Source organism: Grus americana, chromosome 31 (assembly GCF_028858705.1).
Source record: "Grus americana isolate bGruAme1 chromosome 31, bGruAme1.mat, whole genome shotgun sequence".
Classification (NCBI taxonomy): Eukaryota; Metazoa; Chordata; class Aves; order Gruiformes; family Gruidae; genus Grus; species Grus americana.
The window spans coordinates 663877-687821 of NC_072882.1; the positions used below are offsets into that span (position 1 = coordinate 663877).

At 72.0% G+C, this 23945-nt stretch overlaps 5 protein-coding genes across 9 annotated transcripts in view; 2 read left to right on the forward strand and 3 right to left on the reverse strand.

Moving 5' to 3' along the window:
- Positions 1-7868, forward strand: part of SARNP (SAP domain containing ribonucleoprotein) — a 43658-nt gene extending 35790 nt beyond the window's left edge. For 2 of the 3 annotated variants that reach the window (XM_054807172.1, XM_054807174.1), the window contains one exon: positions 6387-6565. In XM_054807172.1, coding sequence (XP_054663147.1) covers positions 6387-6440 — 54 coding nt within the window. In that variant the 3' untranslated portion in view covers positions 6441-6565. Of the gene's footprint in view, positions 1-6386 lie in introns of all 3 variants that reach the window. The other variant, XM_054807171.1, reaches the window with a different exon arrangement.
- Positions 2979-9658, reverse strand: GDF11 (growth differentiation factor 11). Its single transcript, XM_054807153.1, has 3 exons — positions 9190-9658; positions 4702-5075; positions 2979-4066 (listed from the first exon to the last, which is right to left on the reverse strand). Exons 1-3 carry the CDS (start codon positions 9536-9538, stop codon positions 3686-3688), a joined length of 1104 nt encoding a protein of 367 aa, XP_054663128.1. The 5' UTR covers positions 9539-9658; the 3' UTR covers positions 2979-3685.
- A 1268-nt stretch (positions 9659-10926) lies between these two features.
- Positions 10927-17136, forward strand: CD63 (CD63 molecule). 3 transcript variants are annotated; one of them, XM_054807152.1, is made up of 8 exons: positions 13869-13952; positions 14157-14230; positions 15797-15985; positions 16058-16132; positions 16220-16315; positions 16417-16560; positions 16643-16726; positions 16831-17136. In XM_054807152.1, the coding sequence occupies exons 2-8, from the start codon at positions 14165-14167 to the stop codon at positions 16894-16896; spliced, it is 720 nt and encodes a 239-aa protein (XP_054663127.1). In that variant the 5' UTR covers positions 13869-13952; positions 14157-14164; the 3' UTR covers positions 16897-17136. The 3 variants fall into 3 exon arrangements, 1 of the variants encoding a protein (XP_054663127.1); XR_008574426.1 differs by lacking the exons at positions 14157-14230; positions 16058-16132; positions 16220-16315; ... (1 more) ...; positions 16643-16726; positions 16831-17136 and adding exons at positions 10927-11080; positions 11720-11931; positions 12008-12068; positions 12153-12353; positions 12444-12618 and having other exon boundaries at positions 12737-13952; positions 15797-15935; XR_008574427.1 differs by lacking the exons at positions 14157-14230; positions 16058-16132; positions 16220-16315; ... (1 more) ...; positions 16643-16726; positions 16831-17136 and adding exons at positions 11175-11931; positions 12008-12068; positions 12153-12353; positions 12444-12618 and having other exon boundaries at positions 12737-13952; positions 15797-15935.
- Positions 17137-17495: 359 nt separating this feature from the next.
- RDH5 (retinol dehydrogenase 5) lies at positions 17496-20714 on the reverse strand. Its single transcript, XM_054807158.1, has 5 exons — positions 20299-20714; positions 18881-19202; positions 18102-18360; positions 17865-18028; positions 17496-17760 (listed from the first exon to the last, which is right to left on the reverse strand). The coding sequence occupies exons 2-5, from the start codon at positions 19191-19193 to the stop codon at positions 17537-17539; spliced, it is 960 nt and encodes a 319-aa protein (XP_054663133.1). The 5' UTR covers positions 19194-19202; positions 20299-20714; the 3' UTR covers positions 17496-17536.
- Positions 20715-20791: 77 nt separating this feature from the next.
- BLOC1S1 (biogenesis of lysosomal organelles complex 1 subunit 1) lies at positions 20792-22673 on the reverse strand. The gene is made up of 4 exons (XM_054807200.1): positions 22527-22673; positions 22125-22197; positions 21450-21582; positions 20792-21058 (listed from the first exon to the last, which is right to left on the reverse strand). Exons 1-4 carry the CDS (start codon positions 22585-22587, stop codon positions 20948-20950), a joined length of 378 nt encoding a protein of 125 aa, XP_054663175.1. The 5' UTR covers positions 22588-22673; the 3' UTR covers positions 20792-20947.
- Between the last annotated feature and the right edge of the window lie 1272 nt (positions 22674-23945).

Below are 23945 nucleotides of genomic sequence, written 5' to 3' on the forward strand. Positions count from 1 at the left end.
ATTAACCCTCCCCCCCAACCATCCCTGGCCTTTTGGTCGTGCGATTTGGACCCGCAGCGTCCCCCCCCACCCCTCCCGGGGCCCATCCTGAGCCCCCACCCTGGCAGACGCGTCCCTGCCCCCCCCTTCAGACACCCCTGAACGACAGAACGAGGAACAAAACAACGAACAAACAAACAGAAAAATAACCTAAGACGTTACGCACAGGACCAATACACCGGGTAAATAATAATAATATACTGAGGGGGCTGCCACCCCCTGCCCGCCCATGAACCACCCTGGGGGAACCAGTCAGCCCGGGGCACCGGTCCCAGTACGGCCGCTGCTGGGAGCTGTGGGACCAGTGCCCGGGGCTGACTGGTCCCAGTGCCCGGGGTGGCCCCATCCTTTCTTCTTCAGCGCCACCTGCCTGTAACAGCCGCCCCGGGGCCCTGCGGGGGCTTTTGGGGTGATGGGCTGCGGCTCTGGGGTGCTCCCTGGCTCCCCCAGTGCCGGGGGTGGACGGGGTGGCTGCACCCCCCCCGCTGTGGGCTCCGCACCGGGCTGGACCCCGCAGCAGCCGCTGCTGCCTCGGCGTGGGGGGACGATGCCCGTGGAGGGGGGGAACCCCCCTGCCTCAGCCACCCCCTTGGGTCGGGGCTCTTAAAACCCAGGGGGAGCACCTGGCCCAGGCACCCCCCATCCTTCCTGGCTCCGAGTCACTGCCGTGCCCCCCGTGCTGGCCGGGAAGCCCCCCCCCCGCCACCGGAGCCCGGCCGCGCATCCCCCTCCCTGGGCAGGGGCCGCCTGCCCCAAGCGCGAGGCCGGTGGCCACGTCCCGGGTCAGGGGGGGGCGAGCCCCCGTCCCTGCCAGACCGGGCTCCGGCATGCGGCGATGGTGGGAGCGAGGGGGGCAGGAGGATCCCAGCCGGATCCCCACCCGATCCCAGCCGGACCGGGGCTCCCCTGGCCCCGGAGCGGGATCCTGTGGCCAGGGCGGCTGCGTGCCCTTTCCAGTCCCTTCCAAGCGGCTTCTGGCTCTTTCCCGGCGCGTGGCTCCGCTCCCGGCGGTGGCTGTGCCGTGCCTGGCGCCGCGCGGGGCCCAGGGGAACGGCTCCGGTGCTGGCAACGGTGGGACGGTGCTCCTCCAGGCCTGCGCGTCCTTAGCCGCGGCCGGTGTGGTTTCAGTGGCGGAGGGGAGCAGCAACGGCCGCAGCCGGATGAACCCTCGTGATCTGCGAGCGCTGGGTGGAAGCGAAACGGGGACCGGCAAAATATTTCCATGGGCGGCTTCGCTGGGATCGGCCCCTTCGGCATCACACGGGCACGGCCGGGCGGGGGGCAGCACGCGGGGACGCAGGCGTCATCCCTGCCTCTGCTGCCGGGAGGTCTCCCCCCTGCCAGGCGGGAGCTGCCCCCTCCTCCGGCGCGGGACGTGCCGGCTCCGCAGCGAGACCCGGTGCTGCCGGAACACGTGGCCCCCCCAAAAGGCACTGAACGGCGGGGAGAGGGGGTGCCTCGGCCCCCACGGTGGCTGCCGCTGGCTGCAGCCAGGCCGGGGAGGGGGATTTGCATCGGCGTCATTCTATCTGATGTATCGCTAGAGCCGGCAACGACCCGCCAGCGCGGGGCTCGGGGGGCTCGGCCGTAAAGCCACCGGCGTGGGGCCGTTTGTCACGGTGCGACTGCAGGCCGGTGTTTCGGGGCTGAGCTGTGGCCCCTGCCCGGCCCCGAGGAGGTGACAGCGGCTGGGGGACGCTCCCCTGGGACGTCCCGCCTGCCCCCAGCACCCCGCGGGACCCCAGCTCTCCCGTCCCCTCGCCTCTGACTCCTGCCGGGAGCTGGAGCAGCAGGGTCCGGCCGGGGTGCCGGGACCCCCGGCGATGCCGCAGCGGGGCTGCAGGGCCGCCATTGGCGGAGCCACCGGGCCAGCAGCATCGGTGCCGGTGGCAAGACCCTGGCGGTGCCAGGAGCCCGGCGCGAGGGGCCCTAAGTGCTTCGGCGCCAGGCGGGGTGGCCAGGGTTCGGCACAGCCAGGGTTCGGCACAGCCGGGGTTCGGCAGCACCGGGCCAGCACCGCGTCCTCGCCCCCGAGCAGCCTCATCCTTGTAAGCGCTTTGGGCTCCGTGGAGCCGGGGGCAAGTGCTAAACATCCCGGGTGCCCCCCGGCTCCCCGGCTCTGCCCCCCGGTGCCTTCCCAACCCCGGCTGCCCGGCGCCGTCCCTAAGTGCTACGCAGGGTGCGGACGTGCCGGGCTGGCCTCCCCCGCGGCCGTGGGGGTCGTTCCCTGCGCGGCCCCGGTGCTTCTGCCCTGCGGTGCCGCAGGCGAGGAGGGATGGAGGCGCATCTCCCGGCCGGAGCCGTCTGGCACCCTTGGGATAAGTGCTGGGGCCGGGGTCCACGGGCAAAGCCGCCGTTTCCACCCCGGCGCAGGGGTTGGCGGCTGCCTGGCGCCAGGGATGGCTCCCGGCCGGGGACCCAGCGTGGCCCCGGTTGCATCACTCCGGCCATGGAGCAAGCGGAGGGGAACCGCCGGAGCCGCCGGGGCGGCTGAACTCTTGGGAAAGCGGGAGCCTGTTCTCACGCAAAAATAATCCAAACGCCGAGGGCAGGGGGAGGCGAATCTGCCGCGTAAGCGGAATTTCTCCCCAGCCAGAGCCTCCGTCCAATTCTGGCCGGTGCCGCCTCTGGATAAGCCCGGGCCGCCGGCCGCCCTCCCTCCCGCCAGAGGAGACCCCCCCGAGCCGCCGGCTACCCCGGGGGGCATCCCGCCAGCAGCACCGGGGCGAGCATCGCCATCCTGCCAGCAGTGCCAGGGCTGGATCCGACGTGTGGGCAGCAGCTCCGTTCCCCTCAGGCCGTCCATGCCCGGGGATGCCGGGGGTTGCCGGGGGATGCTGGTGGTGCCGGACCCCGGGGGACTCTGGGCTGAAGCAGCCCCTCCAGGGCCAGCCCCGCCGGCGGGTTGTGGGTGCTGGGATGGTGCCGGCGGCGTGAAGGGAGGGACCAGGGCGAGCGGGGGCTTCCCGCAGCAAAGCGCCAGCCGGGAGGGTGATTAATAAATAAATAAATTAAAGAAGGGAGACGGTCTCCTCCCGGGCCAGAGCTGTCGCCGGCGCTCGTGTGGCCCAGCCGCCCCGGCGGGTCCCGGTGCCGGATCCTGCCGTCCTCGCTCCAGCAGATCACCCGGAGCGGGGCTGTGGCGACGGGGCCGTCGGCTGCTCGGGGATGGGGCCGCCCGCCCTTGGATGTCACCTTGGCTGCGGGGCGGGCAGGGACGTCCCCGTCCCCATCCGGCAGCGCGGGGAGACGCGGGGTCCGCTCAGCCTCCTCCTCTCCCTGTTGCCGTTGTGCCGAGGCGGGAGAGCCGTCCGGTGAAGAGCCGTGCCGCCGTGCCGTGCCGCCACGGGTGCCGCGGGCGGGGGTGGCGGTGCTGGGGGTCCCGGCCGCCCCTTCCCTTCTCCGTCCGGTTGCTTTATTGCACAATGCATGTCGAAGCGCGGGTTTGGTGCAGCGTTTCTCCGTGGGATTTTCTTCTCTCTCTCTTCCCCCGACATCCAAAGGAATTTCAACGCTTGTTCTTTGTATTTAAAAAAAAAAAAAAAAAGAAAATAACAAAAAAAAAAACCCAAAAAAAACAGTGGAAGAAAAGAGGAGTTTGTTGGTGGAGGGGGGCGCGGGGTGGAGGGGCAGCACCAGCCGGGCTCTAAGAGCATCCGCATCTGTCAACCACCATGCCCGGGATCTTGCCGTAGATGATCTGCTGTTTGTCGTTGAAGTAAAGCATGTTGATGGGGGACATCTTGGTGGGGGTGCAGCAGGGCCCCGCCGAGCCCCGGGGGTTGGCCTGTTGCACCAGGTGGGTGTGGGGGTACTTCTGCATGAACATGTACTCGCACTGCCCCGAGCAGTAGTTGGCTTTGTATCTCTTGGGAGCGATAATCCAGTCCCAGCCGAAGGCTTCGAAGTCGACGGTGAGGGGGTACCGGCAGCAGCGCGACTCGGTCGAGTGCTCGTCGCAGTCCAGCCCTAGGTTCCGCCGCGAGCGCTTGTTGTTCTCCAGCACCCGCAGCTCCATGAAGGGGTGCTGGGGGGAGAGGGGGGGGCACGCTGACCCACGGTCCCACCGCCCCACGCTCCCACCGCCCCACGCTCCCAACCGTCCCGGCTCCCCCGGGTCCCACACGGCCCCGCAGAGCGGCCACCAGCCCCCTGGAGCTGCCACCGGCCTCGTGGAGGTGTCACCAGCCCCACGGGGGTGTCACCAGCCCCACGGGGGTGTCATCATCCCCACGGAGCTGTCACCAGCCCCGTGCAGCTGTAACTGGTCCCACAAAGCCATGACCATCCCTGCGGAGCCGTAACTGGCCCCACGGAGCTGCCATTGTCCCCGCGGGACTGCCACCAGCCCCGTGGGGGGTGTCATCGTCCCCGTGGAGCTGTGACCAGTCCCATGGAGCTGTCACTGTCCTCACAAAGCTGTGACCAGCTCCACGGAGCTGTCATTGTCCCCACGGAGCTGTCGTTGTCCCCACGGAGCGGCACCACCCCCCGTGCCCGTCCCCATCGCCCCCCCCCCTTGCCCTCCAGTTCCCCAGGGGACGGCCGGGAGCCCCGTCTGAGCACCGGGGCCATCGCGATGCCCTGGGAGCTCCGCGCAGCATCGACCCCCGGGACCGCGGGGACCCTGAGCCGTGCACCCACCCCGTGACGGCCACCTACCAGCCCTTCGGCCCCGGGTCCCAACGAGGTGACGGCCAAGTCGTTGCCGTTGGGGTCGAAGGCGTTGATCTCGATGCCCCAGTTGTTCTGCGGCTGCTTGAACCAGTTCTGCAGCACGTGCTTGAAGTCGATGCTCTGCCAGTGCCCGATGCGGGAATTAAGGTCGATCTTCAGGGAGCGGATGCGGATGTGGCGGCTGCCTTCCTCCGTCACCGGCTTCAGGCGGAGGATCTGCAGGTAGACGGTGGAGGTGTGCTGCACCGGCCGCAGGTACACCCACAGCTGCGCCTTCACCACCTTGGTGAACATGATCTTGGGGCTGAAGTTGAAGAAGCAGCAATGGGGGTTGCCCTCGATCTGCACCACGGGGTCCGCTGTGGGAGGAAGGAGGTGTCAGGGGCGGCCCCGGGACCCCCCCCCCCCACCTCCTCCATCGTACGCAGGGTCGGGGCGAGCTCCTCCTCGGTCGTTAGGAGTTGAAGGTCGGGTCAGAGGCCGCCCCAGGGGTCATTGCCCCTCCATTCGCAATAAGGTCCCCGGCTGCCCCCTGACCCCGTGTCACCGGGGATTCATGATCCCCCGGGGGGGCTGCGGGCACCGAGCCCCCCGCTGAGCGGGGCCGGGCTGTGCAGGGCGGGGGGCTCCGGCCCCACAGCACCTGCTCCGGGGCAGTCGGTTCCCAACACATCCCGGTGTCGGAGCCGGGAACGCGCCTGGTCCCGCAGCCCCGGGGATGCGGCAAAGCCCCGAGGAGCATCCATGGCACCAAGCTGGGTACCACCGGGCTCCCCGCCAGCAGTCCAGCCGGGTCTGCATCTCAGAGGGCACCCATCTCCCACCCTCCCATCTCCCGCCCTCCCTGGGCTTCTTTTCGGGGCAGCCCCACGCCTCTGCCGGCCGGCGGGTCCTGCCCAGGGTGATGATGCTCTGCGAGATGGTGAAGACGAGCGGCCGCCGCGGGAACGGGGACACCCGCCCTGGTGCGATGACAACCCTGAGCGCCCGTTGGACCCGGGGGGCTCCCCGTCCGCCCTCCCCCAGCCCCACGGCAGCACCCCGGCTGGAGCCGGCCCCACGCCGGCCCTCCCTGCTCGGCAAACATCTGTGTCAAATTGAGCTGGGAATTTCCCCCCCCCCAGCAGCCCCCTCCCCCTGCCACGCACCGGTCAGGTTTAATAGCACCCAGCTGCAGCGCGGGGCCATTTGCTGCGCGCGAGGCCTCCCCGAACACATGGGGGTCACGACACCGGCCGCAGCCCCGGGAATGCCATCCAGCCCCCCGCCGCGCCGCACATAAACCAAAGTGACAGGGGCTGGGGGGCCGCGGGCGCCGGGCGCCCAAACCCCTCCCAGCAATTTGCTGCGCACAAGCCCCCGATTAAACCTGCGCTCCCCTGGGACCTGCCCGGGGAGCGTCTCCCCCCCCAGGCTGCCCGTGCTGCACCCCCCCTCCCCAGCTCCCAACCCGGGGCAGGTTGTGCCCCCCCAGCCCCTTGGCGTCACCGGTGGGACGTCGTGGCCGGTGGCCACCTCGAGGGTCTGTGGGTCCCCTGTGGTCCTGGTGGCACGGTTCCCACACTGCACAGAGGTCCCCGGTGGCCCTAGGGGACGCGGTGCTGGTTTGCTCCGGGCTGACCGCGGCTGGCTCTGCGGCGAGGACAGCTCAGGTGGGGTTGTTTTTGTAGGGTCTCCAGGTGAGAGATGCCAAAGCAGCGCTGGAGCCGGTGCAGGTGCCTTAAAGCTGCCACCGAAGCCCCTCGCCGCGGCGCCGGCGGCACCGGCAGCGCCGCCGACCCTGCTCTGGCCCGGGACTCAGCCTGGCACCCCGGGGGACACCGGGCGTCTGCGGCCCCGGGGGTGAGAGGGGGTCTGGGGTGCCGGGGGGGTCCGAGCAAGGGGGCTGTGCCACGCTGGCTGCTCCTGGCACGGGGCTGCGGCGGTGCCAGGATGCTCGTCCCGTCGCTGTGGCAACGGGGGATAAAGGTTACCGGGACATCGGTCACAGCTGAGTATGTGCTGGGAGGGGGGCGGCCCGAGCACCCCCCTCTGCTCTTTGTTCCCACCGGGGCCGGATTTGGGGCTCCCACCTCTGCCCCGTTAACCCCTCGCCTGCTGCAGGGGACCAGAGACCCCCCCCCAATCCAGGCACCCTGGGGACCCCCCGATGTGCCAGCGGTGGCTCTGCGGTGTCCCCGTGTCCTCGCTCCCACCCGCACCTCGCTGACCTTGAGCGGCTCCGGCCCTGGTGGGGCAGCGGGCGGCACGGGTGGCCCCCCGGCCCCCACCAGCCCCTCAGCCCGGCCCGTGCCCAGCCCGGCCCCCCCCCGGTCCCCCCTCGCCCCTCATTAAGCTCCCTCCACCCCGCAGGTCGTGGGGGTCACGGGTAGCCCCTAAATGGGTTTAGGACCCAATTAACCTTCCCAGGTTCCTTCTGCAGTTAAAAAATAAAACGGGGGGGTTGGGGGGTGCTGGGGGTGGTGGCTTGGGATTAACCGGGGGGGGCGACCGGGGGGAACCCGAGAGCTTTATGGCTCTGCCGCCTATAAAGCCCTTTCCCTCCTTCTGTTCAGGAACCATAAAACCCCACACAATTGCCACGGGGGGGGCGAGGAGGGAGGAAAAAATCATAATAATAACGGAGCGGCCGTGGCCGGGGCAGGCCGGACCCTGCGGCGCATCCGGCTGCGGGGCCGGGGCTGTGGGACCCCCAGAGCGGGGCTGTGCGGGGCCCGGCCGGCCGGGAGGAGGGGCAGCCCTCTGGTATTTATTTTGGGGGCCCCCGAGCTGTTAAGGGGCAGGAGGGGGGGCCGGGGGCAGCGAGCGTTAACGCGGCGCGGGGAGGAAAACCCCAGCGTGTTGTCAATTTTATGGGTAATAAAATTTCAAAGCCGCTCGAGTCTATTAATGCCTTGGGAAGGAAATTCGTCGGGGGGCTGCGGGGGGGGCGGCAGCGCCTCACACTTCCCTCCCTTCCGCTCGCCCTTCGCACCCGGCCCCCCCGGCCCCGCTCCCCAGGGGTCCCGCAGCCCCCCGCGCCTCGGGGGTCCCGCAGCCTCATCCTGCCGCTGCAGCAGGTGGAGCCGGGGCCGGGACACGCGGTTCCACGCTGGCACCGGGGGAAACTGAGGCACGGAGAGGTGCGGGGTGCAGCCGCCCCAGAGTCCCATCCGCTCACCCCCTCCTCGCCCACAGATGGACGGACGGACGGAGCCATGTCATGGCGCAGCAAAGCCCCCGCGCCCCATCCCCTCCCTGCCGAGGACCCCGGGCTGGATCCCCCGGCAGCCCCCCGCCGCACTGGACACAGGCAGGCCCAGGGCGTGCCCCTGCCTGTCCCCAGCACGCCCTGTTGTCACCCTGCCGTCACCCTGCCGTCACCCTGCCACGTGCCACAGCAGGAGGCGAGCGCTGGCACCCGCTGCTCAGTGGGGCCGTGGGAACCGGGAGGTCACCGTGCCCCCTGCCCCCAGTCTGGTCCCGGTGCCCGTGCCGGTACCGAGTTCCAGTACCCACTGCCGGGTCCCAGTACCCAGTGCTGGGTGCCAGTACCCAGTACCGAGTCCCAGTACCCAGTGCCAGGTCCCAGTACCCAGTGCCGGGTGCCAGCTCCCAGCACCAGGTCCCAGTACCCAGTACCAAGTCCCAGTACCCAGCACCAGGTCCCAGTACCCAGTGCCGGGTGCCAGTACCCAGCACCAGGTCCCAGCTCCCAGCGCCAGGTCCCAGTACCCAGTACTGAGTCCCAGTACCCAGCGCCAGCTCCCAGCTCCCAGCACCGGTGTCGGTGCTCCGGCTGGTGCCAGTGCCAGCTCCCAGTCCCTACTGCCAGTGCCCAGTCCCACAACCCACTGGTGCCAGTGCCTGGTCCCAGTCCCAAGTGCTGAGTCCCAGTCCCAGGTCCCAGTCCCCAGTTCTGGATCCCAGTCCCCAGTCCCAGTCCCCAGTACCTGCTACCAGGTCCCAGCACCCCGTGGCCATTCCCAGTCCCGTCTCCCAGCTCCCGGTGCCCCGTACCGGCTGCCGGCCGGGCTGTCCCGTCCCCGTGTCCCCACGTCCCCGTGTCCCTGTCCCCCCGTGGGGGGCGGTGCATCCCCCCGGGACTCGCACGAAGCCACCCCGGGGCGGGGGGGAGGGGGGGGAGCCGGTGCCCGGGGCCGGGCGCGGCGCCGGCCGGGGGAGCGGGGAGCCCCGTGGGGAGCCCGAGGGGTGCCGGGGGGAACCGGGCAGCCCCGGGGCGGGGGGGGCGGACACGGACGGGGCGCCGCGGGGGAGTCGGGGGCGCCCCGGGGGGGAGTCGGGGGAGCCCCGGAGGGCCGGTGCCTGCCGCCGCACGGGACGGGGCGGGCGGCGGGGGATGGGGGGGGTGGGTGGGGGAGAAACCGGGAGGGGAACCGGGGAGGGGGGAAAGACCCGGGGGTGGGGGGGTGGGGGGGGAGTCCGCCGGCGAAGTTTGCAGCGGCGGCGGGGCGGAACAAAGGCGGCACTGACTTTCCTGGGCCATGCTGATGACGGTCTCGGTGGTGGCGTGGTACTCGTCCTCCTCCAGGTACTCGTCGTGCTGCAGCGAGTCCCCCTGGAAGTCGTGGAGGTCGAGGAGCTGCTGGAGCGGCGGGGCCTTGGGCAGCAGCTGCTTCACCACCTCCCGGGTGATGTTGGGCGCTTCCTTCAGCCGCAGCTTGCTCAGGATCTGCGACTTGATGCTCTCCAGCCGCAGCTCCTTGCTGTGCCGCCGCCAAAGACACACGGGGCAGGCGGGCTCGGAGGCGGGGGGCTGCGCTTCCACCGACCCCCCCGCCACCACCACCAACGCCAGCAACCACAGCAATACCGGGGCCATACCGGGAAACCTTCCCCGCCGGGCCGCCCCCCCCCCCCGCTTCCACCGCAACGCGCAAGGGGCGCGGAACGGGGGGAAGGCGGTAACGGTGGCGGGGGCGGGGAAGCGGGGGGCGGTGAGGGACCGGGGGGGGTGAAGGGGGGGGGGGGGGAAAGAAAAAAGCGGCGGTAGCGGCGGCCCCGGGGTTTTATACCCCAAGAGAAGTGTGTCGTCAGCGGCCTTGATTGGCTGCGGGCGCACAAAAGAGGTTCTGGCAGGGGCTTGTCACCAGCCGCCGCCGGCCCCCCGAGCACCGGGAACGGCCCCGCCGCTCCCGCACGCTGCCCGGTTCGGTCCGACACCCCGCCCGTCTCCGGTTGTGGCGGGGGCGGCGCGGCGGGACCCAACTCCCGGCAAGTGCGGCGGGGCCGGGCGGACGCCCGGCCCCGCCGCACTTGCCGGGAGTTGGGTCCCGCCGCGCCGCCCCCGTGGACCGGGGATGCGCGTCCCGGTCCCTCCATCCCCCGGTGCCCTCCCGGGCCGCCTCCGTATCAGCCCCCTGCGCCCTCTCCCCCCCCCCCCCGTCCCGCGGTCCGTGCACCCTCCCCGGTCCCCATCCCCTCCCGGGCCATGTCCTTAACCGTAACCCCCCGTCCCCAACCCCTTCCCGCTCCGTGTCCTCACCCGCCCCCGGACATCCCCGGAGCCCCCCCCCGGTCCATGCCGGACCCCCCGCTCCCGGTGTCGGCCTTATCAGAACCATGGAGAGGGCAAGAGGGAGGCGCGGCCGCGCCCGTGGCACCGGGGCTGCACCGGCACCGCTCCGGGCACCGCTCCCGGGCCGGCGGGAGGCGGCGGGGGGGGGGACCGGCCCGGCGCGGTAAGGGTGTGAGGAGACCCGGGCCGGCGGGAGGAGGAGGTGTGGTGGGAAGGGGGGATCCCGGTGTGGCGGGGCAGGGCGGGGGAAGGGGGGAGAGCGGTCCCGTTACCCCCGGTTGGTGATGGGAGAGTGGCGGAAGCGCATCCCACCGGGGGACCCCGCGACGCCGCTCCGGAGCGGGCGCGTCCACACCGGAGCCGGTAAAACCGGAGCGAGACGCAGCGCCGGGACGAGAGCGACACCGCGCGGCGCGGAGCGGCACCGCCGCACCGGGAAACCGGGGGGGCTGGGGAGGGGTGGGGGGCCGAGGGTCCCGGGAGGGGAGACGGACGGGACGGGACGGGACGGGGCGGACACACGGCCCCGCCGTTACCACCCCGCCGGGTCCCGGTGCGGGGGTTTCCCCACCGCGATGGCATCACCGCCCGCCGGTGCCACCGGCCCCGGGACCGCGGAAGCCGCGGGAGCGGGGGGGGAAGCGGAGGCGGGAGGCGGCGCTCGGAGCACCGACACCGGGTGTGCCGCCCCCCCCCCCTCCCCGCGCCGGTGTCCCTCGGTGTCCGTGTCCCGTCCCCCCCCCACGCCCGCCCGGCGCCGAGGGGGTTAATGCGGCGGCGTGACGCGTCCCGGCCGGCCCCGCCCCACGGGCCGCCCCCCAGGAGCTGTCAGCGGCCCCGGCCCCGGTAACGGCAACGCGGGGGGCGGGGGGGGCGGCTCCGCGGGTCCTCGGGATCCCCCCGGAGGCGTCGCAGGGGGTGGGGGTCCCTCCGTTGCGGGGGGGGACGACGGACGGACACACCCGGGGAGGGCATCTCGCGCGTGGGGGGTCCCGGGGGTGGCGGCCTCCCCACGTGGCGCGTCCCCGGGGCAGCACGGCGGGTGATGCGGTGCTGGGGGGGGTGCGCGGCCCCATCACCCCACACCTCTCTGGGGTGCAGCGGGGACCTGTGTGTGTGTGTGTGTGCGCGTGTGTCCCGCAAAGCCCTGCCTGCTTCCTTCTCCACGCGGGACAGTTCCCCCCCCCCCCACGCGGGGAACCCACGCTGGGGCCACGTCCTTGGCTGGACACAGCCCCACGTCCACATCCGCGCGTCCACGTGTCCACGTCCACGTCCCCACCTCCGGGCTGTGGCCTCTGGCAGCCGGGCGGGATAATTTTAGCCGGGTCCCCACCCTGGGGCCTGAGCCGGGCAGGATGCGGCCCTGAGCGCTACCCGCACCCAGCAATTACAGGCAGGGCGCTCGGGGCCACGGCCGTGGTGGGGCCACGCTGGGAGCGGGGAGGTGGCCGGTCACCCCCCCCGAGCACCGTGTCCCCCCAGCTCCGGCCATGGCGGGGCTGCTGCAGGCCCTGGTGGGTGCCTCGGAGAAGGCGGCGCACATCGCCCGGCTGTGCCGGCAAGAGGAGCCCCTCTTCCAGCTGCTGGTGGCCGAGAAGACGGGGGCCGACAGGAACAGGAGGTTCCTGCAGGATTTCAAGACGCTGGCGGACGTCCTCATCCAGGAGGTCATCAAGCACGACCTAGGGAAGGAGGTAGGGGGCGGGGGGGTCTCCCCGAGGGGCCCCCGCATCCCCCTGTGCCGCTGCTGAGCCGCCCTGTCCCCCCCAGTTCCCCGAGCTGAAGGGCCACATCCACGGTGAGGAGTCCAACGAGTTCAGGAACGGGCAGGGTAAGTCCTGGGGGGAGCAGCGGAGCTGGGCCCCCCCCCACGCCGGGGGCCACGGGGCCGTTGCTGAGGCCGGGGTGCTGGCAGGGGAGATGGTGGCAGTGCGGGTCTGCACCACGCCGGGAGAGACCGCGGCCCTGCTGCTCTCCGTGCTGGAGCCCGAGCGGGCGGCTGCCGAGCTGCTGGCGGCTGCTGTGCACCGGGACGTGGCGCTGGGGGACGCGGAGCTGGCCGGCGTGGCGCTCAGCATCCCCCCCCAGGACCTGGCCATCTGGATAGACCCGATCGGTGAGGGGGTGCTGGGAGAGGGCGGGTTGGGGACACCCCCCCTCCCCGCGCACCGTGGCTGAGCCCCGGAGAACTCGTGTGCACCCACAGACTCCACCAACGAGTACATCGGTGGGCGCGAGGACGTGGCCCCCATCGACGGCATCGCCCCGGCGGGGCTGCGCTCGGCGCTGGTGCTCATCGGGGCCTACGACCGGCGCACGGGCTGCCCCGTGCTGGGCGTCATCAACGAGCCCTTCTTCTGCCGGGACCCCCTGACCCACAGGTAGCGGCACTGTGGGGAGCACCGGGGGGGGGGCATGGCCGGATCCTGGCCCCCAGAGGCCAGGGAGAGCCTGGGGACCCGGTGGTGGGGTCCGCACTCAGGGTCCCCATCCCCGCAGGTGGCAGGGGAGGTACCACTGGGGCGTCGCATACGGGGACACGCGGCTGTGCTCGCTGAGCCCCCCGCCTCTGCGCCCCACGCCCTGCGTGGTGCTGAGCCGGGCGGAGGGGGCGGCGGTGCGGGCGGCCCTGGGTCCCCTCTGCGGTGACCGCCTGCGCTTCGCCGCCGGCGCCGGCTACAAGATGCTCTGCGTCATCCTGGGGCTGGCGGACGCCTACATCCTCTCGGAGGGCAGCACCTTCGCCTGGGACGCCTGTGCCCCCCACGCCATCCTGCGGGCCCTGGGTGGGGGCACAGTGGCCCTGGCAGCGGCCCTGAGGGCGCGGCGGGTGGGTGACTCCGGGCCCCCACCTGAGCTGGTCTACAACCGTCCGGCGGAGGAGGCGGCGGGGGTCGAGCGCTGGGCAAACTGGGGTGGCCTCCTGGCCTACGTGCACCCCCAGCACCTGGAGTCCATGCTGGCCGCGCTGGCCGCCGTGCCGGGGCTCTGAGCCCACGGTGGCCGGGATCCCGGGGTGATGGGTATGGGGTGCCCAGGACCCTGGGGTGCAGGACACAGGGTGGCAAGGGACCCCAGGGTGAAGGGCATGGGGCAGCTGGGACCCCTGGGGTGCAGGGTTTGGGGTGGCAGGGAGCGGGGTGGCCAGGACCCCGGGGTGCAGGGTTTGGGGTGGCAGGGAGCGGGGTGATGGGTATGGCCAGGACCCCAGGGTGCAGGCACAGGGTGGCAGGGCCCATGGGACAGCTGGGACCCCCGGGGTGCAGGGTGTGGGGTGGCAGGGACCCCAGGGTGCAGGGTTTGGGGTGGCAGGGACCCCGGGGTGCAGGCACAGGGTGGCAGGGACCAAGGACCATGGGACAGCCGGGACCCCGGGGTGCAAGGTGTGGGGTGGCAGGGACCCCGGGGTGCAGGGTCCCCAGGACCCCCCGGACGCAGCGTGCCCCAGGGTGCAGGACGGGGTGGGTGGGAGCTCTGGGTCCCCCCCGACGCGCCCCCCCCCCCCCCACGTCCCCCGTGGCGGGGCCGGCGGCTCCGGCACCATTAAAGCGTCCCCCGCAGCCGCCTGTCTGTGCTGTCCCGGGCCGGGGGGGCGGGGGCGGGCCGGGCCCCGGGCGGGGCGGGGCGGGGCGGGCCCGGTGCTGCCTATTGACGCGTCCCGGCCCCGTCACATGATCGCGGAGCGCACGGAGCGGGCGGCGGAGCAGCGGCACCGGTGAGCGCCCGGGGCGGGGGCGGCGGTACCGGTACCGGTATCGGTACCGGGGGTGCGGGCAGCGGGACCGGGACCGGGCGGGGAGCGCACCGGGAGAGGTCCCGGGACGGCGGAGCTCGGGCACCGGGAGCGGGACGGGGGGGAGCGGCACCGGGAGCGGCACCGGGCCTGCGGGGCTCGGGGCTGAGGCGGCGGCTCCCGCAGGACGGGCCATGGCGGTCGAGGGCGGGATGAAATGTGTGAAGTTCCTGGTTTTCATCTTCAACTTCATCTTCTGGGTGAGTGGGGGACCGGGGGGAGGCCCGGGGGGGGGGCCGGGGCCGGCAGAACCGGGACCTTTCCCTGCCGTGCCCCCCCCCCCCCCCCGCCAGGGACGAGCCCGCCCCAGCCCCACGGCCGGCAGCAGCCCCCGCCCCGTGTTGCCCCCCCCTTCTGACGTCAGCTTCCCCCCTCCTTGTCCAGGCTCTCCGACACCCTTCACCCCCCCGCAGGCCCCGAGTTGGGGGTCATGGGGGCCTCGGGGGGGGCTCTTCTGCCTGGGGGGGGGGGCGGGGGGTTGCAGTGGGGGCTGGGGTGCTGGGGGGGGGTGAGCGAGCACACTCTGGGACAAGCCGGGCAGCGCTGCAGCCACAGGCTGCCATCAGTAGGTTCCAGGGTTAACAGGGCTGGGCAAGGCGAGGCTGGCACACCCTGGCTGAGGGAAGCCGAGCCCCCGGGGTTGGGGTGGGGACCCCACGGGTGGCCGGGTTCCCCCCCCGGGCCCCGCAGCTCCTTGGCCGCTGCAGCTGGGGTCCCCACACAGGGCAGAGCGCGGGTTTGGGGAAGTTGGGGTGAGGAAAGAGGCGCAAGGAACCCAACGGCCGTAGTGGGGTGTGGGAGGGGGACACGGGGGGGGGGGGGGGGGGGCGGGTGCCTTCCCAGCCGTCATCCTGTCCCCCCCACGCAGGGAGTGACTCGTCCCGGTCCCCACCCTGATCCTGCTGGGCTGAGTCACCCCTGGAGGGGGGGGGGGGGGTGGGGGGGGGCCTCGGGCCGCCTGCCAGCTGTTGGGGGGGGACATGGCGGGGACACAGGCGCCAGCCCCCCCCGGCCCCCGTCGCCAGGAGTGTTTGTGCAGCGGGCGGCCGGGCCGCGCTCTGTTTACCCACGCCCAGCGAGCAAACAGGGCCGGGGGGGGGCCTGGGGGGACTCCCCACTACCATGGGGAAACTGAGGCCGTGGGGGGGTGACCCACCCGTGGGGTGACACACACAGATGGAGACGGGGTGGGATGGATTCGCTCCTGCCCCAGCACCGGGAAGGGTGTCCTGGCTCCCGCGGGAGCGGGGCCCCCGGTGCTGGGATGGCGCGTGCCTGGCGTGGGCCCCCCCCCCTGCCCCGGGACCCCCCATCTGCCCGTGCCCCCCCCTTCTCGGGTGGGGGGGCTGCTGCTGGGTCCCCCCCTCCAGGGCCTCTCGCCGTGGCCGGAAGGCCGGACTTCGTGGACTTCCCGGACTTCCCGGCGTTCCCGTGGCCGCCAGCCCGCCCGCCCCCCCCCCTCACCGCAGCGGGACCAGGGAGCGTCCGGTGTGGGGCAGGACCGGGGTCCCCTCCTGCCGCCGTGCCCCCGCGGGGACATCGCTGGCGGGGCTGTGCTGGGCTGAGGGGGCAGGGAACATCCCCCCCCCCCCCGCCCAGGAAGGGGGTCCCCAATTTGGGGCCACAGCCCAGCACTGCTGGACCCCGGAAAGGGAGGATGCTCAGCTGCGGGTGACCCCCACCCCATTGGCTCTGCGGGGGGGGGGGGGGGTGTCCCCAGCCCCACGGGGTGGTGGCTGCACCCCAATTCCCTGCATCCCCCCCAGGTATGCGGCGTGGCCCTCATCGCCATCGGCATCTATGCCCAGGTGGCCCTCGATAAGGCGCTGGTGGTCAGCAGCGCCTCCACCTCCAGCACCCCCATCGCCATCCTGGTCCTGGGCATCATCATCTTCTTCATCTCCTTCTTCGGCTGCTGCGGCGCCTGGAAGGAGAGTTACTGCATGGTCACCACGGTGAGCACCCTGACACCCCGACCCCCCCCACCTTAACCCCCCCACCCTGACCCCCGCCCTGTCTCCCCGCAGTTCGCCGTCCTGCTCAGCATCATCTTCCTGGTGGAGATCGCTGCCGCCATCGCCGGATACGTCTTCAAGGACAAGGTGGGGACACGCGGGGAGGGGGTGTGGACCCACCTGGGTGCTGCAGACCCCCCCCCAGCCCCTCTCTGACCCCCCGGCCCCCCCCAGGTCCGCCTGGTGCTGGAGGACAGGCTGTGGGACGCCATGCGCAAGTACGGGGAGGACAAGCCCTTGACGGAGGCGGTGGATGAGCTCCAGAGGGATGTGAGTAACGGGGTGGCTCTGGGCGGGGGGGGGGGGAGGCTGGCACCTGGGGCTCGGCCCCCCCTGACCCCCGGGGGTTCCCCCCCCCCCCCCCCCGACAGTTCGCTTGCTGCGGAGTCAACAACTACACGGACTGGGCCACCATCGAGCAGTTCAAGGCCAACAACACGGTGCCCTGGTCCTGCTGCCGGGTCAACACCACCAACTGCAACGTCCGCCCCAGCCCCGTCACCGTCTATGAGAAGGTGAGACCCCCGCCCCCCCCGTGCCCCCTCCCCACCATGCCCTGGGGGTCCGGCCACCCCCTGAGCCCCTCTGCTCCCCCAGGGCTGCCTCCAGGGCATCGAAGCCTGGATGAAGAAGAACATCCTCATTGTGGCCGCGGTCGCGCTGGGCATCGCCTTCTTCGAGGTAGGATGTGGGGCTGAGCCCCCCCCCCGGTGTGGGGCTGAGCCCCCCCTGGTGTATGGGGCTGTGCAGGATGGGGACCACCCCCCTCCCCTCTCCCTTTCCAGATCCTGGGCATCATCTTCGCCTGCTGCCTGATGAAGGGCATCCGCAGCGGCTACGAGGTCATGTAGCCCCCGGCAGGTGCCGCGGCCCCCCCAGCTCTCGCTGCCCCCCCCCCCACCCAGGGGGGCTCCTGGGGCTGTGGGGGCTGCTCCCGCTCGCTCGCCCTCTGCAAGCTCCTCTGGGACAGGGCCCCGCGTGCCAAACCCCCCCGGGGGGTCGCTGCCTGGACCCCTCCCCATGTGCTGGTAGGGACTGGGGGGGCCGGGGGAGTGTCCCCGGGTTTGGAAATAAAAATAAAAGCTTCCATAGCTGCGTGTCCCCCTGCACCCACTGGACTGGGGGTGGGATGGGGGGGGGGTCCCCCCCGCTGTGGCCCATCGGCCAGGAGAGCCCCCGAGTGCTGCCCCATCCCGTGAGTGCACAGGGAGGGACTGGTCCCACTGGGAGCAATGGGGGGGGGGCTGGCACGCGTGGCCTTGGTGCGAGCAACCGGTGCTGGGGGGCAGCCGGGGGGCCCCACTTGGGCTCTCTGTGTGCCGCGGCAATGCCACCACCGGTCCCCGAGCCGGGCGGGACCCCCGTCCCACCCCAGGGACGAGCGCTACAGCTGGCGGTTTGCACAGCACCCGGGACGGGTGGTTTTATTGGCAGCGCTGGGGGGGGGGGGCTGGCAGCCCTGCGGGGGGGGCTGGTGGCCGCAGCGGGGGACTAGCGGACGCGGTGGGCCGGCTTGGGCAGGACGGTGGCCAGGACGAAGTCGACGACGCAGGCGGGCAGGTAGGACGCGGGCAGCCAGAGCAGCTTGGCGTCCCAGCCGGCGCTGTAGCGGGTGCGTGGGTGCCGGGCGCCCAGCGCGTGCTCCATGCAGCGCGTCACCTTGCTGAGGTCAGCGTCGCAGATGACGTTCATGATGAGCCGCTGCACCCTGAGGTCTGGGGGGATGCAGGCAGGAGAAGGGGGGGGGGGGTTGGGGGTCAGGTAGCCCACAGCTGGGGGAAACTGAGGCAGCAGGCACCCCCCTCCCCGCCCCACTCACACTTGTGGAAGAAATCCTCGCCGTAGCTGAGCCGCGTCTCGGGCGCCAGGCGATCCCAGAGCTGGCGCAGGGACGCCTCGATGCTCTCCAGGTTGGTCACCGCCGTCTTGAAGAAGCCGGGCTCCACGATGCTGACCCTCACCCCGAAGTGGTACATGTCCCTCCTGCGGGATGCACGGCCGTCAGGGCGCGGGGCGGGCGGGCGGGTGGGCGGGCAGGGGGGGGGCCGTCACCCACCGCAGGCTGTCGGAGAAGGCTTCGACGCAGTACTTGGAGATGCAATAGCCGCCGCCGTTGGCGGAGAGGCGGCCCAGCACGCTGGAGGTGTTCACCACCCGGCCCCGCGCCCGTTTCAGCAGGGGCAGGAACTGGAGCGTCACCTCGATGGTCCCGAAGGCGTTGACGGCCATGACCTGGCGATAGTCCTCCATCCCCATCCACTCCGTGGGGCCGATGGGGTTGGCCACCCCCGCGTTGTTCACCAGCCCGAAGAGACCTGGGGGGGGGGGGGGAACACGACACACGAGAGTGGGGCTGGGGGCTGGTGCCCCCCCCCCGCTGTGTCCCTGGGATTCCCATCCTGGCCCTGGTGGGACCCTCCCCCAAATCCTGCCCTACAGCACCTTGCAGGGACACCCCCCCCCCCCCATAGCCCCTCTCCAGGGCTCCCCACCCACCCCACAGCACCCATCTTGCCCCACAGCCCCTCATCCTCTACCTTAGGACACCCTGGTGGGACCCCCCCGTTCTGCCCTGTAACACCTCATCAGGGACCTCCAATCCTGCCCCGCAGCACCCCCCTGGGGACCCCCCCCGTCCTCCCCTATACCCACCCTGGGGACCCCCCTGTCCTGCCCTATAGCATCCCTTGGTGGGTCCCACCCCCTTGCCCTAGAGCATCTCCTGAGAGCATCCATCCTGCTCCTTACCAGCCCTGGGGGGGTCCCCATCCCACCCCGTAGCACCTTCCCTGGGTCCCCACCCCAGCCCCATCCTGCCCCCCCCCCCCCCCTCACCTTTCTCGCCCACCTCTGCCCGCACCCACTCGACGGCGCGGTGGATGCTGTCGGAGCGGGTGACGTCGAGCAGGGTGGTGCGGAGGTGGCCGGAGCAGCTCCGCTGGAGACTGTCTGCCCCTTTCTGGGTCAGGCAAGCGGCCAGCACCCGGTAGCCCCGGTTGGCCAGCCGCCGTGCCAGCAGGTTGCCGAAGCCGCTGTCGCAGCCGGTGATGAAGACGTGCTTGTCCTTGACGGAGGGCAGGGTCTGGCGGTCCCGCACCAGCCAGCCCAGCACACAGGCCAGCGCCGCCAGCAAGAGGTACGGCCACATGGCAGGGGCCTGCGGGGCCGGGGGGGGTGGTGGGAGAGGACCCCAGGCGTCCTGGGCCGTGCTGCCCCCCGCCCCGTCAGCCCCTGCGCCCCAAGTTGAACGCAGGCTCCTCACTCGCTGGGTAACGCCACGACACCCCTCCGCGTGCAGGGGACCCCCAAATGCCCTGCTCTGCCCCATGCCATGGGGGTCAGACCCCCCCCCCCTAGATGGAGGGTGGGAAAAGGGGGGGTGCTGAGGATTGACCCCCATTTGGAGCAGGTCCCACAAGGGTCCCAGTCCGTGCCCAGGTGCTGTGGAGGACGTGGGGACCCTCGGTGGGGGTCCCTGCCCTCCCGGGGTGGGGGTGAGCACCCCACGTCATGGTCCCAGGGTGGGGGTGAGCAACCCGTGCCCCCCACCTGCCCCTGGACGAGTCTCCGACCTGCCGGGCCAGGGCGTCCGTGCGGCGTGCCGGGGATTAGCTGGGCACCGTGCGTCAGCGCCTGGCCGCGACCCAGGGCCCGTGGGGTGGCACGAGGGGGGGGGGTCCCAGCTGCTCCCCCCGCCTTAACCCCATCCCCCTCCTGCCCTCCCAGAACAGGGGTGACCCTGGGCACCCTCTGCCCCTGACCTGCACGGGGTGGTGACCGTCACCGCTGCGTCTGGGCCCCCCGACCCACCTGCCCCCACAGCCCAGCCTTTCCCAATAAGGAAGCTGGGGACACACACGTCCCCCTCCAGGAGCCCCGTTTGGGGGGTCTTTGGGGTGTCAGGATCCCCCCAGTGCTCCCAGAAGCGGCTGCTGGCCGGGGGTTATGAACCTGCTGGGGCTAAGATGGGGGGTCCAGGTTGACACCCCCCACCCCTTCCCTTGCCCCCCCGGGGGGCTGTGGGGGGACACCCAGGGTCTGCCCCAGGTCCCTGGAGCCGGGTGAGGGCAGGGGACAGGCAGCAGCCCCCCGCCCAGCCTGGACGTGCGGCCTCTCGCTGTGCATGAGACCTGGCAGACTCATCTCACCGCGCCTGCGGCCATGGGGCAGACCCACGGCACAGCCACGGTGGGGGGCACCCCCGGCCCAGCTCAGGGTGCGGAGGGGAGCCCACCCACCGCACCCGCACCTACCTTTGGCGGGGCAGAGGGCTCTGGGTGCTGCTCTGGCTCCGGCTGAGGCACCGTCTGTGCCGGGGCGGGGGGGCTGCGGCCGCTCCTCCCCCTGTGCCGAGGCAGAGCCGCAGCCAAAGTTCACGGCCGGCCAAGCCTACCTGTGCCGGGCACGGCTCTGGGGGGGACCCGGGCACGTGGGGGGGTGCTGGGACACCCCTCGCCTTGGTGGGGGACCCTTGCCATGGGGGAACCCCTGACCGGAGCCGGGAGGGAGGGCAAAACCCCCCAAGGGCACGCAGAACCTCCCGGTGCCCCTGGCAGCCCCGGGAGGGGGGATCGCCCGGAGCTGGGGGGGCCGAGCTCTCCCCCCGGGGGGGATTAGAGCCCTCCTGGCCAGAAGGGGCCCTTTGTCTGGGAGAAGAAGGGGCCTCAGAGCCCGAGTTAAGCAGTAAAGAGGATGAGGGGGCTTAGGAGGGGGCAGCCGAGGGCTGTGCCAGGGCTTCTGCACACCGCCCGTTCAACCACACTTTATTCTGCTCGCTCCCTGGCACGGAGGGGTCCCCGGGGCGGCCGGGAGCTGCCGCGGCATCGCGGCCAAGGCCCACGTTATCTGGCAGGACCAGCCGTGGTGGCGGGGGGGGCCCGGGGGGGCCGCGGCGGCAGTGGCTCAGGAGCAGGAGGGCTGGAGCTGCCCCTTGTAGACGTACTCCAGGGCAGTGGCGATGGTCCGCATGTCCATCTCGATGCTGCGGGCCCAGTTCTCCACATCGCCGATCTCCTGCCGAGATGGGAGGGGGGTGTCAGGGAGCTGCCAGCAGGATTTGGGGGTCCCACCCTGCCTTGCTCCCCCGCCCCGGCAGCCGCAGCCCTGCTGGGGCTCGGGGCTGGCTGGGACCCCGTGGGTGCTGCCCACCGGCGTGCGATCCGGCAGCGGGGCAGATGGCACTGCCGGACTGCCCCGGCATCGAGCCACGGGGCTGGGGGACGCAGCCCACCCGCCCTCCGGTGCCAATGGTGGGCTCCCGCCGCAGGTGGGGTGCAGGACCCCGTCCCTCAGCCAGCACCGGTGACATGGGGGGGGGGTGTCCCATGGGGCTGCTTCTCTGGGTGTCCCAGAGGGAAATCCCCCGCTGTGCCAAGCCAGGGGTGGGGGACACCCCCCCACACACCTTGAGGGCCTGGTTGAAGTTCTCCACCATGGTGATCCACTGCCCCGTCTGCTTGGCGAACTGGGCTGCCTGCACCTGCAGCGTCTTCACCTCGTGGTCCAGCTTCCGCTGGTTGACATAGGCCTGAGCCACCCTGCCGGCAGGGGGGACACATGGGGGGGACACAGAGGGTGGGGTCCCACCCCGACAGCCCCAGGGTGGGGGGGTTCCCGGGGAAGGGGTGGCTGGGGGGGGGGGGCTGGAGGTCCCCGGGTCGGGGGGAGGGCAGGGAGTTGAGGGGTCCCTGGGCAGGGGTTTTGGGGGGAAGGGGTCCCTGGGTGGAGGGGGGGGGTGCAGGGGTCCCTGGCTGGGGGTTTGGGGGGGTCCCGGGTTGGGAGAAGAAGGGGCACCAGGGTTGGGGGGGGGGGGTGTCCCTGGCTGGGGTTTCCAGCGGTAAAAGGGGCTGGGGGGTTTGGGGGTCCCGGGCCAGGGGGTTTGGGGAGGAAGGGGCTGGGAGGGGGGGGGGGGCCCTGACCGGGGGGTCGGGGTGGGGGGGAAGGGCCCCCGGGTGGGGTTTGGGGGTCCCGGGCCAGGGGCTTCGGGGGCAAAGGGCCAGTGGGTCGGGAGGATCCCCGGCCGTGGGTTTGCGGGGTCGGGGGTCCCGGCCGGGGGGTCTGGGGGGGGTCCCGGCCTCACCCCACGTTGAGGTGATCGACCAGGGCCTCGGTCAGGCGGGTGGCGGCGGCGATGGCCTCCCTGCGCCGCCGCTCTGCGGGGATGCGGCCGTGAGGGGCGGCGGACCCGAACCCGCCCTGCTCTCCCCCGCCCCACACAAGCTAGCCGTGACGCCAGCAGGGAGACGCGTGACGTCAGCGTGCGAGACAGTGACATCACGCTACACCCTACCGGACACCACCCCCCCCGCCCGCCCCGGTTCTGTGTTTTGTGCCCCCCCCCGCCCTTGACGGACAGCCCCGCTGGCCAATGGGATGCGCGCCCGCGCGGCCCCCGCTGTGAGCGGCGGCTCCCGCCGCCAATCGAACCGCCCCCGGGGCGCGAGGCGGGGCGGGTCGCCATGGGGACGGGGGGCGGGCTCACCCTGCAGCTCCCGCCGTTCGCTCTGCCGCGCCTGGTGCTCCTTCAGCAGCCGGGACAGCATGGCGGCCCCCGTACGGCACCGGCACGGCCCGCGTCACCTGACCGCCGCGTGACCGCCGCGTGACCGCCCCGCCGCCCCGCCCCCTGGGGCCTGTAGGGGCCTGTAGGGGCCCATGGGGGGGCTGTAGGGGCCTGTAGGGGCCATAGGGGCCTGTAGGGGCCCATGGGGGGGCTGTAGGGGCCCATGGGGGGCTGTAGGGGCCTGTAGGGGCCATAGGGGCCTGTAGGGGCCCATGGGGGGGCTGTAGGTGCCTGTAGGGGCCTGTAGGGGCCCATGGGGGGGCTGTAGGGGCCCATGGGGGGGCTGTAGGGGCCTATAGGGGCCTGTAGGGGCCATAGGGGCCTGTAGGGGCCCATGGGGGGGCTGTAGGGGCCATAGGGGCCTGTAGGGGCCCATGGGGGGCTGTAGGGGCCTATAGGGGCCTGTAGGGGCCCATGGGGGGCTGTAGGGGCCTGTAGGGGCCATAGGGGCCTATAGGGGCCCATGGGGGGGCTGTAGGGGCCTGTAGGGGCCATAGGGGCCGGGCTGGCGGCTATACAGTCCCATGGGGGGGCTGTAGGGGCCTAGATGGGGGATACAGAGACGTATAGGGACTTATAGGGGCCTGGGTGAGGGATATAGGAGCCCAGCTGGCAGCTCGAGGGGGTTACAGGTACCTAAGGGGGCCTGGCTGATGGCATGAGGGGGCTGTAGGGGTCCGTGTGGGCTATAGGGGTCTGGGTGGTGGCCTGTGAGGGTGACAGGGGCGCGTCAGGGCTGTAGGGATCTGAGGGAGTGGGGAGCTGGGGGGGCTATAGGAGCCTGGCTGGGGGTCTGGGGGGGCTATAGGAGCCTGGCTGGACATTGGGGGGGGCTATAGGAGCCTGGCTGGGGGTCTGGGGGGGCTATAGGAGCCTGGCCGGAGGTGTGGGCACCTGTGGGTGTTATAGGGGCCCATCTGGGGGTTCAGGGTGCCATAGGGGTTTGTGCTGGTGGATGTATGGGTGCTATAGGGGCCTGGGTGCTGTGGCATGACGGCTGCACGGCTGCCTCGTGCACTGCCCGGGCTCTGCTGGTTCCAGCCATGCTGCCTGCTGGTCCCAGTACCGGCCGCGTGGCTGGGGGGGGCCTGGGCTGTGTCCCGTGAATGACTGAGAACCTGGGCAGGGCTCTGCTGTGGTGTGGGGTGCTGGGGTCCCCACCCCATCTCTGGGGTGCTGGGGGGGGGCAGGTGAGCTGCCTCTCCTTCTCCCCGTGAGCTGTGATGAGCGGGGCAGTGCTCTGCTCCCCGCTGGCGAGGGAGAGGTGCCTGAAGGAGCCGAGCACGACGCTCTTAAACCCACTTGTACTTCCCGGGCGGACCGGCCTGCGCTGCTGGG